At 33.5% G+C, this 14,758-nt stretch overlaps 1 protein-coding gene and 1 long non-coding RNA gene across 4 annotated transcripts; one reads left to right on the top strand and one right to left on the bottom strand.

Annotated features, from left to right (window-relative positions):
* Positions 1-1,022: 1,022 nt before the first annotated feature.
* On the bottom strand, positions 1,023-14,670 carry LOC125646203 (metallophosphoesterase MPPED2-like). Of its 3 annotated transcripts, XM_056140639.1 has the most exons (7): positions 14,554-14,670; positions 13,458-13,749; positions 12,328-12,556; positions 10,534-10,649; positions 7,765-7,883; positions 6,162-6,187; positions 4,597-4,692 (listed from the first exon to the last, which is right to left on the bottom strand). In XM_056140639.1, the coding sequence occupies exons 2-5, from the start codon at positions 13,735-13,737 to the stop codon at positions 7,786-7,788; spliced, it is 723 nt and encodes a 240-aa protein (XP_055996614.1). In that variant the 5' UTR covers positions 13,738-13,749; positions 14,554-14,670; the 3' UTR covers positions 4,597-4,692; positions 6,162-6,187; positions 7,765-7,785. The 3 variants fall into 3 exon arrangements, with proteins under 3 accessions (XP_048728342.2, XP_048728343.2, XP_055996614.1); XM_048872385.2 differs by lacking the exons at positions 6,162-6,187; positions 7,765-7,883 and adding an exon at positions 1,023-1,949 and having other exon boundaries at positions 4,582-4,692; XM_048872386.2 differs by lacking the exon at positions 6,162-6,187 and having other exon boundaries at positions 4,581-4,692.
* On the top strand, positions 8,246-9,950 carry LOC130046921 (uncharacterized). Its single transcript, XR_008795992.1, has 3 exons — positions 8,246-8,376; positions 8,853-8,950; positions 9,819-9,950. It is a non-coding gene; the product is annotated as an uncharacterized LOC130046921 (long non-coding RNA).
* Positions 14,671-14,758: the final 88 nt, after the last annotated feature.

The following is a 14,758-nucleotide window of genomic DNA, read 5'->3' as shown; positions in this document are numbered from 1 at the left end:
TGCATGATGGAGTTTATCCAGTAGATACAGTGGGTAAGGGATGCGGCTTTGATAACCTGCATGGTGGAGTTTATCCAGTAGATACAGTGGGTAAGTGATGCGGCTCTGATAACCTGCATGGTGGAGTTTATCCAGTAGATACAGTGGGTAAGGGATGCGGCTCTGATAACCTGCATGGTGGAGTTTATCCAGTAGATACAGTGGGTAAGGGATGCGGCTCTGATAACCTGCATGGTGGAGTTTATCCAGTAGATACAGTGGGTAAGGGATGCGGCTCTGATAACCTGCATGGTGGAGTTTATCCAGTAGATACAGTGGGTAAGGGATGCGGCTCTGATAACCTGCATGGTGGAGTTTATCCAGTAGATACAGTGGGTAAGGGATGCGGCTCTGATAACCTGGGAAGCAGCTTGGTCCTACTACTGCTGGTATGTGGTTGCTTTGAATGTTGATGCGCACGTGTTTTGCACGACTGGTGAAGTCAAAATATCAATGTAAATGGCCATGTAGTGGTTGTTAAATGGACTATAACATATCTGTAAAACCTGCATTGTGTCGAGCAATTCTTGTTTGGAGTAAAACATAATATTACATGTATTAAAGCCTGCTAATATTATGATACTCATGTGAGAAGCATCTAAAAGGTACAGTAAAATTGTTTTGTGAAGTTTTATATTCTTTGTTTTCATAGAAGGGACAAACACATAGATGAATACAAACATGAAAGTTTAAAACCAGGAAAATGAGAAATTCTAATATGCATCAACACATACTGTAATGAATAGTGTGCATGTGTTTTTGGTTTGGCTGGGTGCTAATTTTGGTCCATTTCAGCAGTAGGTTTCAAATCGTCAAAATAATAATCATCAAATTCAAGCCCTTTTATATCTACATTGTAGATGTTAATTACATTCCCAAATTCAAGACTGTCAAAATCACTGACATGCATGCATTCATCTCTTGAATTTGCTAACTTTTACATCCGCTGTAAAAAAAAAAACAGAAAAAAAAAAAAAAACAAGCACCGCCATACATATATTTACAACTTGTCCATGAATTTCAATCAGCAATTAATGTATAGAATTTCAATAAAAAATCTAATTAAAAAACAATATATAACATATACATGATTTTATTTACCAATATTCAATACTTTCAAAATAAGATAAAAACGTTGCACATAAAATAACAGCATAAAACTTTATTACGATTATGTAGTACATGTAAAAGTAGTTTTAAACAGGTACATAAGGATTAAATGAGTTGATCAAACTCTAAAAGATTCTCATTGCAACATTGTTAAGTTTATAGCCCTTTAAAAATCTACTAGTAATAGTATTGTCTGAATCTTTTGTAAACAAATTGGTGAAATGGGGTACTGCTGCTCAGTATCCTGAACATATTCCTTGGAAAAAAAAAACATTTTAAAATGCAAGAAATCAGTATCACAGACAATCTCTCTCTCTCTCTCTCTCTGCCTCTCTCTCTCCTAGTTTCATGTAAATGAAAACCTGAGAATACAGTTACTGTCAGAAATATAATATTAAATCATATTACATTCTAATAATATATAATTTCTCTCTAATTTAAAAATTCATTTCTCAGAGCTATATTATATTCAACACTTACCAAGTTTTGAATTTTACTAAGGACAATAGGACTAGCAAACACAGAAGGAAAAAATCAAGCCAATATTCAACATTTTTAAAACTGTTTTTTCATGATAATATCTGAATGATTTAGATACTCAAGTATGACAAACATGAAAAAAAAGAAGAAAAGATTTGATTGATATCAGGAACCCTTCTCCATAGATAAAAGCTCTTCTTTACTGTGCCCCTCTGGAATGGCATAGTCAAACACGATTGGTGGGTTTGTGGGCTGGTATCTCCTGGTACAGGTCGAGGCATTTATAAAAACTGTATATCCATCTGAGGTCACCCCATATCCTGAAAGTACAGTATTCATATCATATTTTACATTTATACATGTATAATTCCATGTTATTTATTACAGTTGTTTTGATTGGACAAAAATTAAGCTAAATGAGAATTTACATCTCAATAAATCCAAAAACGCTATGTATACATACGCGACTGAAAACAAATAACATAGTGCAGAGAATTTTAAATTGATAATACAGGGAATTCACAAACTTAACATAAAAGTACTTCACACTTTTATTCAATTTGTAAATAAAATGTCCAGAGTTTACACAGCAATAAATTCTTCAAAAAAAATGTTAAATCCTATAATAGACTTCATTACATAAATATATATGGTATAAAATAATCCAAGGACCCTATGACGAATTAAGTTTTAAATGAACTTGATATTTAGGATCTCACAAGAGTTTATTTACTTTCTATTCCTATTGTTTAAGTTACAGTTGATGTAAAATCATTCAGCCATTCATAAACAGAGACAGATAGAGGAAGATGTTCATAAACAGAGACAGATAGAGGAAGATGTTCATAAACAGAGACAGATAGAGGAAGATGTTCATAAACAGAGACAGATAGAGGAAGATGTTCATAAACAGAGACAGACAGAGGAAGATGTTCATAAACAGAGACAGATAGAGGAAGATGTTCATAAACAGAGACAGATAGAGGAAGACCTATAGCACAATACAGACATTCCGATGTTCATAAACAGAGACAGACAGAGGAAGACCTATAGCACAATACAGTCATTCAGATGTTCATAAACAGATAGAGGAAGACCTATAGCACAATACAGTCATTCAGATGTTCATAAACAGAGACAGACAGAGGAAGACCTATAGCACAATACAGTCATTTAGATGTTCATAAACAGAGACAGACAGAGGAAGACCTATAGCACAATACAGTCATTCAGATGTTCATAAACAGAGACAGATAGAGAAAGACCTATAGCACAATACAGTCATTTAGATGTTCATAAACAGATAGAGGAAGACCTATAGCACAATACAGTCATTTAGATGTTCATAAACAGACAGAGGAAGACCTATAGCACAATATAGTCATTCAGATGTTCATAAACCAAGACAGAGGAAGACCTATAGCACAATACAGTCATTCAGATGTTCATAAACCAAGACAGAGGAAGACCTATAGCACAATACAGTCATTCAGATGTTCATAAACAGACAGAGGAAGACCTATAACACAATACAGTCATTTAGATGTTCATAAACAGATAGAGGAAGACCTATAGCACAATACAGTCATTCAGATGTTCATAAACAGACAAAGGAAGACCTATAGCACAATACAGTCATTCAGATGATCATAAACAGACAGAGGAAGACCTATAGCACAATACAGTCATTCAGATGTTCATAAACAGACAGAGGAAGACCTATAGCACAATACAGTCATTCAGATGTTCATAAACAGATAGAGGAAGACCTATAGCACAATACAGTCATTCAGATGTTCATAAACAGAGACAGACAGAGGAAGACCTATAGCACAATACAGTCATTTAGATGTTCATAAACAGAGACAGACAGAGGAAGACCTATAGCACAATACAGTCATTCAGATGTTCATAAACAGAGACAGATAGAGAAAGACCTATAGCACAATACAGTCATTTAGATGTTCATAAACAGATAGAGGAAGACCTATAGCACAATACAGTCATTTAGATGTTCATAAACAGACAGAGGAAGACCTATAGCACAATATAGTCATTCAGATGTTCATAAACCAAGACAGAGGAAGACCTATAGCACAATACAGTCATTCAGATGTTCATAAACCAAGACAGAGGAAGACCTATAGCACAATACAGTCATTCAGATGTTCATAAACAGACAGAGGAAGACCTATAACACAATACAGTCATTTAGATGTTCATAAACAGATAGAGGAAGACCTATAGCACAATACAGTCATTCAGATGTTCATAAACAGACAAAGGAAGACCTATAGCACAATACAGTCATTCAGATGATCATAAACAGACAGAGGAAGACCTATAGCACAATACAGTCATTCAGATGTTCATAAACAGACAGAGGAAGACCTATAGCACAATACAGTCATTCAGATGTTCATAAACAGAGACAGACAGAGGAAGACCTATAGCACAATACAGTCATTTAGATGTTCATAAACAGACAGAGGAAGACCTATAGCACAATACAGTCATTCAGATGTTCATAAACCAAGACAGAGGAAGACCTATAGCACAATACAGTCATTCAGATGTTCATAAACCAAGACAGAGGAAGACCTATAGCACAATACAGTCATTCAGATGTTCATAAACAGAGACAGATAGAGAAAGACCTATAGCACAATATAGTCATTCAGATGTTCATTAACAGACAGAGGAAGACCTATAGCACAATAGAGACATTCAGATGTTCATAAACAGACAGAGGAAGACCTGTAGCACAATACAGTCATTCAGATGTTCATAAACAGACAGATGAAGACTTATAGCACAATACAGTCATTCAGATGTTCATAAACAGATAGAGGAAGACCTGTAGCACATAGAGACATTCAGATGTTCAGAAACTGATATACAGTACAAAAATTGGGTTGTGAATCATCTGTCAGGTTAGGAGGTCAGACTTACCCTCATGAATATGTCCAAACACATGATACTTTGGTTTAACTCGCTTCTGTACTGTATTAAGGAGTTCCACACAGCCTACATTATTGTTACCCCCTGTGAGGTCACCGTGTCCTGACAAATAAAATCATCATTCAATATCATGCACATACATAATACAAAAAAATTCATACATTCCATCCGTGATTGGATAATACTTCTGTGATTAACACAACTATAAAATGTTCTTTTTCTACTTCCAGTCGATTTATTTTATATCAATCAGTGCTATCTCTAATTGAATTAGAGCATCAATTACTATGCCAAATTAATATATAAACTCTAATCCCCGAATATAGAGATATCCAATGAATTAGAGGCACATGTACTTCCAAACTAACAAGGAGAGATCAACAATTGATTTGGAGAGACATGAACATATCTGATTCATTCTCTAAATTTGATATGCTACAATTCTATTAGAACTTTGTTTTGGATGAATTGGAGCTATATACATTATCTTCAATTCATCTATTTGGATGTTATAGATATGTGAATTTTTAAAAACCCTTCTCATTAAGGCTATAATTCAATCAGAGCACAGTCTAATAAAGAGCATCAATTAACGAATAAATTGGATATCTCCAGATAATAAGAGAGATCTGCAATTCTTCAAACAGATGTTGTTTAATCTCTTTGTACCACATACAATGTATATAATCTAGTCATTCTTATTCGATGAAGTTCAATGCAAAATGTTTTTCTGAGATACATGTACGTGAACTATGTATAAAGTATTTTTCAATATGTAACTCAGCTATAGAGTCGGTTTAATTAGAATTAAATAAAGTACAGAATACATAATGCATCAGTATAATTTTTAGAAATTGAAAACACAGTACAAACTTATAAGAAAAGTATGATTTAATACAATCATGGTAATGCACTGTAAAAATGGAACATTAAATAGGCATCAATACGATTTGGACTGAAAATTTTCAAATTTTATTTTCCACATTTTTAGTTAAACATTGTAATTATCAAAAATGGAAAAATAAAATTTGAAAATTTTCAGCTTAATCTAAATTGTGTCCATGCCCCTTTAACATATAGTATGTATGTTACTGGTCATGCACTACTTATTATGTAATGGAAAATCAGGAGTCGATCCTGGAAATTTTTAAGGGGTGCAACCTTAAATATTACTTTTATCTGCCCCAAAGGGTAAGAAGCAGCCTCTAACAAATAAATTTCCAGTGAGGGTAGGGGTGGAAAGTGCAGCAACCCCAATAAGAGCACTGTTAAGTGGAGCATCCCCAACAAGAGCACTGTTAAGTGGAGCATCCCCTCATGATATAAAATTGCTTTAGGAAAGCAAAAGTGTAATGAGGCCAAATACTCTTGTGGAAAATCAGGATGAATTAGTCTATGCAGATGTGTTATGCATTTTCAGAGCAAGAAACTAACCTGTAGAAACTCTCTCTCAGACAAAGGAGATTTTGAATCACAGAATAAGATGTTATATAGACACATATTATATGGATAAGAAACATTTTATGGATGCATTAATGATCCAAGTTTAAGTTGACACCCCAAAATTTTACCTGCATCTTGATCAATGGTAAGCCACCTGTCAATCAAATATTTAACAATAATTCTCAGGTAGAGGGACATCTGAAGAGACTATGGTCCAGAGCTACCCCAGAGAGGTGTTTCGATAACAATACCAGCCAATAATTACCAGCATTCTTTAGATCTTGTCTAAGAAAGCCCAGTATACCAGAGTTTTGATAGCATTGACCTGTCCACAACTGTTATTTTCTCGTAATTCAATTTTTTTTTTTGAAAAAAGTCCCTTGAACAATGCAATTTTAATATAATGTTGTACTTTTTCTTCTCTATATACATGTATTATAAATTACACAATCAGAAATCAAACAATAATTTGTGCATTACTTTCTAAAACTTGTAACTTATTGAAATAATTTATATTATTAATTTATGATAGCTCTATATTTATAAAAGAAATTATTCTTTGAGCCAATAACTGAGATTAAGAGAGAGAGAAAGGGGGTGGGGTGGGGTGGGGTGGGTGTAGATTGTGTGTCAGGGATACAACCATTATAAAAACACTATGCCCACAGAAACCCTGAGACAAGTCCTGTGAATATCAAAAGTATACCAACACCCTGATCTCTTGACAAGGTAAATTCCAGGTAAATTTAACAATGACCATAGATGAGCTCCGCCCAGTGATCTGTGAAGAAACCATGTTATGGTATTTTTAGGGGAGTCTCTAAGATGTCTATAGTTTGTGACAACTTCAACAAGTTATCAGCATGAGGATCTGTATACCATGATGTTCTAAAAATAATATCAATGTTTTAAAAAATGTCATAATTTTCTGTTGACAAATATCACTTTAGATTTGAAAATGCAAAATATGATCAAGATTTATATATGTTAACGTTTAGTTATATAGAGCAACATACAAACAAACTTCATGATAAAGTCATTAAAATGTGGTTTGTGAATTATGGAAGTCAAATCTAACTTGCGTACTGTTCAGATATGTCCTTCAAATTCAAGTTGGAAAATAATAAGCATTATGTCCAAAGATTTATATACAATAACCTTAAATAAAATGCCAAAATACACACAAAGTTAGCTCACCAAATTACCTTTGTAGGATTGAAAGTCGCATATATGTGTCAAAAGTCAATTGTTAATTTGTTCATTTGAACACATAAATTCATTGTAATTATTATTGTATGTCATCAAAATTCAGAGAAATATTTCATCAATGACCTTGAAAATCAAAAGGTTTTTCCTTATTAAATGCCAAAGAAGTATGCAAATTGTGATCATCGTTAGTTTTATGGTTCTTTCTGAATGTGGCTGGGACACAAGTTAACACACTAACAGACACACACACGCACATTAGCGATACTATTTCCCCGTTTACAATTAATAATAACCCCCTTCTCTAGATTTGTCCTTGAAAATTCACATCTAGTTCAGTTTCATAAAATGTAATGCATTGACAAAGATGACATTATCAGGTAAATGACTGCACATCTGTAAAAATACTATTACTGTAATGTCTTCATGGAGATTTATTGGAGTGCATTTGTATTTTTAAAGATCAATTAACTTTACTCTTTGCCTAGATCACAATCTGTCTTGCAGCGATTTTGAACATCTTACCACAGGGAGCTGTGTGAGACATTAATATATCAGTTTCATCTGGTATTTTGTCCCAACGCATCTTTGATTCCCTTCCTCTACGGCTCTGAAAAGACATCCTACGGAAATGCTTTGGTGACCTACAAGGTTAGTTAACGTTTAATTGAATAAAATGTACAATGAGAATTATGATTAAAATCCATCTTCCTAGCTGTTAGGATAATAAAAGTTGGTATACAAGCCCACTGGAATAGGAAGGGCTGGTTAATTCACTTTTCGAAATTCTTTTTTAGATTTTGCTTTAGAATATCATTGAAAATGTGTCCTCTACCCACCACTTTGAAATTGCTTTCTATAGGTCTGACATATTTGTTTGTGTTATTCCACTTATGGAAAATCTGTAACTTCAAATCACACATTCACTCAGTAATAGTTATACCCAAATCTAAAGCAAACACCCTTTAGGAACTGAAACATGAAAATAGATTTAAAATGTCTTGTTCAAGGAAAAAAGCAAGCAACATCATGAGGTCACTGTGGACACTGGAATTTGCCACTCTGACACATGGACATCCCACACATTAGATGACAGTAAAACATGGTTATAGTGAACCTCCAGGGACAACGAAAACAGTTCGTTATATAACCAAACTTTGTTATATCCAATAACATTTTATTTTTCTCCCATAAGGAAATATATATTACTTTGCAATAAGCATGAATTTGTTATAAAGCATGCTTGTTATAATTGTATGTGTTTTACTGTGCTGTGATACATAGTGCTTTTAAGGTATCCTCCACAATTTTATGGAATCAGTTGCCCGAGTCTGTCAGAAGCTGTGGTTCTATTACATCTTTTAAATCAGCATATTTGCAGCATTATTACTCAAATAAGTGATATATAGATATCATGTATATGTTTATTTTTCCCCCAGTGATATTGTGTGTATATTTTATGTATATATTTTATATTATGTTATCTATTTTTCTATTCTCTCATTTATCTGTCTGTGAATATGTTTTATACAGGACCACAATGTAAACTAGTCATTTGTACTAATTGTGCTATCCTGTCTAAATAAAAGAATTTATTATTATTAATATTATAGTGCTGCCTGGAATTTTAAGCTTGGAACTGTCAGAATTACCCTTCAGACCACAGAGACACCTAGTGGCACACTCCACCAATCAAAACATGCACATTATAGTAAGTATAGTAAGCAGGGAATTTAAAATTTTGTTTCATGTGGCAAAACATTTGTCATTTAGAATAAAATCATTCAAAAATAAATCAAAACTCCTAGCTGTGGCATTTGAAAATATAACCTACAGATCACGAGCTTAACACTTTAAGCCCGGCACTAAGCCAACCAGACAGAGGATTTTATTTAAACAATAAAATGCTGTCTTTGTTGTTTTATTGGGTGGCAAAGGTAGTAAGCATTCATAGCCTGCATTATCGGGTTATGCAAAAATTTTCTGCAAGGATTGCTACCTTCATCAGTCGATATAACAACAAAGAAAGAAATTTTATTGTTTATAATGGTACTAAAAATCAGATCGAACAACTTTGCAACAACAAACATGTATTCATTGTTGCAGTGAAAACAATGTTGATTTCAAAAGAAGTATAAGAGAAAAGATTCAGTGAATGTAAATATTGAAGTATGATGGATATCACCTTTCCTGTGTTTCCCAGGTCAACTTTTGATTTAGAGTACATAATTATATAGACTGACTGAATTAAACTGATAGTCTTTTTATTGCACATTCATAATCATAATTATAGAAAAAAGTAAAATGCTTTTCCCACATGTATAATTGGGAAAGCAAAATCAGAATAGACTTATTGTAGGATTCAAAACGGCAATACTTGTGAAATTATCTGAATTTCATTTATATATATAAATTAAATGGATGAGCATCATACTTCATTTCTTATTAACATAACTTGCTTCACAAAGCATTGTGACTCTTAAACGTATGTATCTATTAAGTGATAAATTTACATTTAATAATATAAGGAATGAATTTTGCAAGTATGTACATGTATGTATAACCCAATTATGTTGTAGCCTTTCAGAAATGAATTCAGCTGATCAAGTGGACTGTTTGACCAACAGAACAAAATTTTTTTTACAGCTTTTTTTGTATAACAATCATCAGCAATCATTTTTACAATGTCTAAAGCAATAAATACCACATTTAGTTAGTTTAATGAAATCTTGAGAGACCACTCATTGGTATAATACAATTATATGATGACAATCCAGCAACAATGTACTAGTGAGTGTAATCATGTACAAATACTTATGTGACCAAATATGGAGGATGGACAAATATAATATATCTTTATCATAAGTTCCCTAAGCTCATGATGTGCCTTTATCAGAACCTTGTTAAATTACATAATGCTTTTTTGTTTCTTATTGAAAAAAGTTGCACAAGGTTAAACATGGATGGTCGAGTATTATAATATTGTTTGATGTATATTTGGCATAAATCAAAATAATAATGACAGAACAAAATGGCATTTATATGTCTTCAATTTCATTTAAATCACATTTCTGACATTTTCTTTGAGACCTTGTAATATTTGAGTATCAACCCTTTCCTATCAATAACTCATGTGAAGACGTTCTAAATTTACTCAATATAGTGGCAAAATTTTCTGGTAAACATAGTAACAATGGACTGTTTAACTCATAACAGCAAACAAATACAGTGTGCATTTGTTCATGCAGCTATAAAGTAAAGTTGAGCATACATTTCTGTAGACATGATCCTTACCAACTGGGGGTCCATGAGATATAAGAATATCAGTATCTGTAGGAATTTTCTGCCATTTCCGTAAAAGTTCTTTCCCTCTTTCTACATTGAAACCCCAGCCACCAAACCTAGGTTGCCTGCAATAATGTATCGCTATTGTAATACATGGTGCTTACACTGTACATGTAAGTACATGTGTAAAATTGATAAATATGTATCCTTAAGTTTGTGGACTGAGTTTTTGCCCTTTATTTGTAAATATATCATTGTGTCAAATCATGTGGAGAGACAGAAAAATAAAAGCACATTTCATAAAGCCAAAATATACCCCCAGCAGAAATTCTTATTTAAGAAAGCTCAGCTACTCTATCTCCTGACTGAATAATTCCAAACTTTCTGAATATTTGAGATCCAATAAAACTAGTAAAACCTGAATGTTGTATTCACCTCCATATGCCTTAAAGGTGAATATAACATTTGATTTCTCCAGCATTGGACCAAAAATGAATTGGGAATTTCTAAATTGATTAGGATTGGTTATTGTATTTTGGTGTCCGATGAAAACTAAAGTTTAAATTCACTTGCACTTAGAGTTGTAAGAAAGATGGCCATTCAGTTATAGTTCCATAAGGTCTAGTAGCCAGTTTCAAAGTTTTGAATGATTCAAATCATTATACGCTCTGCAGCTTGTTGCATGGGGTATAATTAATATCAGAAAGATTTCTGTATCTTTCTAAGTCAGCAATAACTAATGGATACTAGCAGCTTGTCATGACCGTTTAACGTAATTTTAACCGGAGAACCAAATGACATGTTACTCAGTTTAACCATTTGGCACTTTCATTTCCAGTGGAAGCTATTGATATTGCTCATTATTGCCCTTGAACAAGACAATATATATGTATATTTATGCAGTGTCACATTCCAATATAGGTGTCCTCTTTCTGTCTATCCTCCAGTAGTCTTAACACGCTAGGTTTGGAATTAACTTTGGGGCTTCCTGTGGTGGTTTTAAACACTATATATCACGAATACACACACGTGCACTTAACATCTCACATATTTTGGTGTTTCGGTGTAACATAATAATAAATCATACAAATAAAATCCTTCCGAATGCAGGTTAAAGTTTTCGAAAATAACGGCCTGTTTATGCCCCAAACCGTACCTTGTTCTTCATCTAAACCAACAGTTATACAAGATACTTTCAAGCAAGATACTAGATGAGTGGTTCCAAAGAAATTTTCAAAAACCTCTTATAATAGTAACAGTTGAGAAAACTGTTCCATTTTACAACATTCCTATGCAGTCAGAGAGTACTGTGTGAAATTCATTATTTTACATGCATACTTATAAAATCAAGTGTCAAATTGCAAGAATACAAAATCACAGTTTTATATATATCACAGCAACAATTTAGCAAATGATTATATATTCAAGTAGAGATATGATTAAAAGTGAAATTGAGGTTATAATCATCAGCTAAATCTAAGAATTTATGAATGATGCATCTTGCAAAATTAAGTGAAAATAATTCCTTATGATCATAGATAAAGAAACCTACAGAATAGTGTACAATTTACATCACTATCATACATCCTGTGAGATGTAATGGGGAATATATATTGTTATTTAGGTGGAGCTTAGTCAGGGCACCATCCATGGCAGCTTTCCACACTTTTTCTTCTTCTATTGTTTGGTTTATTTGTTATATGTTATAGTGATAGTTCTGGGAAATAAAAATGTCAATTAAAAAAAAAATTTCACCACTATCATTATAGCACCTGATGTTGAATAGCATTACGTTGTACTTACCAGGGAGAACCGTAGATCTTAATTCCACATATACTGACTGAGGAATCTTGTAGGTACAAAGCATGGCTTAACATCTGCTTGACAGACTTTATTCCTCTAGATTTAAGATAAGTCTCAATTTCAGGTTTTTGGATTCCAAAAGACCTAAGATTCGCTTCACCTAAGTCTTCATCTAGAGTCAAATCATGGTTCCCTCCAATCAGCACCTTTACTTTGTATGGCAGAAAACCTAGAGGAAACATAATCATAATACAGTTGTTGAAGTATCAATGCATGGTGCTGCTGAAACATTTTGCTTTACATAATAAAATTGGGGAAGACCCTTTCAGTAGATCTCGATGAAACAGAATATACTTTGACATGAAATCAGCATAAAACCCTTTTACATGTAAAGCCTTGAATTTTATATTTCAAAACATTTCTCGACCTCGAATGTTACTCTGAAACATACATGAAAACGCGATTACTATTTCGTAATTACTCAATCCATTTGCAGTAAAACATGCATACAGCAATGTGCTACGGATTAACAATTCTGATTTGTTTTAGATTTTATTATATATAATAAGTTCATGTTACGTTTTAAAACTACAGGGAACCAAAATCACTTTTTATTGTAAGCGTGAATTCATTCTCATCATAAGTGTGTTTGCTGTAAGTGTGTTTTAATATACATGTATTGTGATGTCAGCGTTAGGGCTTCCAATGTATTTAATGCACGTACATGAAAGGAGATGAGTAGTGTTGTGTCAAATGTTACCAATCAAAATCTTTGGACATCTCTTAAACAAGAAATACGAACACTATATGTGAGAGTGCAGAAACATATGCAGACACACAAGAACAAAAGAAGAACAGATAAATCACATTGTAAAATTGGTGAAGGAGTGTTGGGGGGGGGGGGGGGGGGACAAGAATCCAAATATCTCCCTCTTGTCTCCATCTCTTTCCCACCTCATTTTCTCTGTTTTCTCTCCCATCTCCCTCCTTTTTCTCTCCCTTCCTCCTCCTTCCTTCCACATTCTCTGTCCTCCTGCCCCTTCTCTCTCTCTCTCTCACCTTTTCCTCCAAACTTAAATCATTTCTCAACTCTTCCGTTTACCCTGCCTTTTCCCAAATTGTACACTGACCTAAGTAGGAATCAAATCTTTCAATTTCTTTTATCTGTCCCGTCATAGTAAAGTCACCGGCGTGGAGCAGTACGTCTCCTGGAGGCATGCGTAATGGTGACCTCTCAATCTTTCCATGAGTGTCAGATATACATACAAAGCGAATTTTGTCTTCTGTTATAGGGGTGCTGGGGTCTAGGTGGGGACCCTTAATGTACTGCTGGTGGACACGGATCCTCTCCCAGGCCTTGGATGGATTTGCTGTGTCCTTATCTACTTCAATTTCCTCAGCTTCTGACATCTTATTGACACCCTATACAAATTCATAAAAGTACTGTGAAAAAAATCAAATTCATTTTGATATTTGAAATGACCATTTAAACCTGATATGTTATGCATGAATATATTTTCATATTTTTTTTAGAGACAGTTATTCCTCAGATGAAAACTATTTAAAAAGGACTATTTTTTTTTTCATTGAAATACTGAAGACTTTTATTATCAGATGAAGAACCATCAACGGTTATCAAAGCATGCTTCCTGTTTTTGTGTCTGCATAATACAAACATTGATTCCTTCCTTACAGGTAAATAATTCTGCTGTAACAGAACTGTCATGTGATTAAACAGAAATATGAAACCTCTATAGTATACAACGGGATAGAATTGTCTTTGGTTATAAATTCTCAATGGACCTAAATGCAGTCCTTAAATTTGGGCTGAATCGTCTGGGTAGCTCAGCTGTCATACTACAATGGTCAATTTCATATACAATACTTATGACACTTCCGATATGAATCATTACAAATCACTTTGCAAATTTTCATTTTATGTAAAAGACCGATTAATTTACGGTAACCATAGGCACTTTAGTAAAAATAATAAACCATTCATTGAGTCCCCAAGCAGAGAATGGAATTCTTTTCCTATTTATTTGTGGTATTAAATAACCTAAGTATTCAGTAAATGGTTTATCTTTTGAGGTATGGTTTATCATATTCAAGTTTATTTACATGTTATTTACATGGCAATACTGTAAACATTAGCCTTTATGGAAAACGTGATTGAGAATAGGACGTCACTGTCATCAAATAGATGAGAAAATATTGTTTTCTTACTTCTGCACTAATCCAGGCCTATTGCAGTCTTTCTGCAGCAATTTACCGTGGCTATCATACGCTATGTTCCTGTCACTGTCAACAGACAGCCATGCATGCTTCCGTGTTTACTTCCTCCTGTTTTCTTGTCGGTAATATACAAAACCGGAAACCGATCGGATATTTATTTCCGGGTTCGTATTTGGTTTAATTATTCCTCATGAAC

Source organism: Ostrea edulis, chromosome 6 (genome assembly GCF_947568905.1).
Source record: "Ostrea edulis chromosome 6, xbOstEdul1.1, whole genome shotgun sequence".
NCBI classification, from domain to species: domain Eukaryota; kingdom Metazoa; phylum Mollusca; class Bivalvia; order Ostreida; family Ostreidae; genus Ostrea; species Ostrea edulis.
The sequence above is the reverse complement of the archived record's forward strand: the minus strand, read 5'-3'. Positions and strand labels throughout refer to the sequence as shown.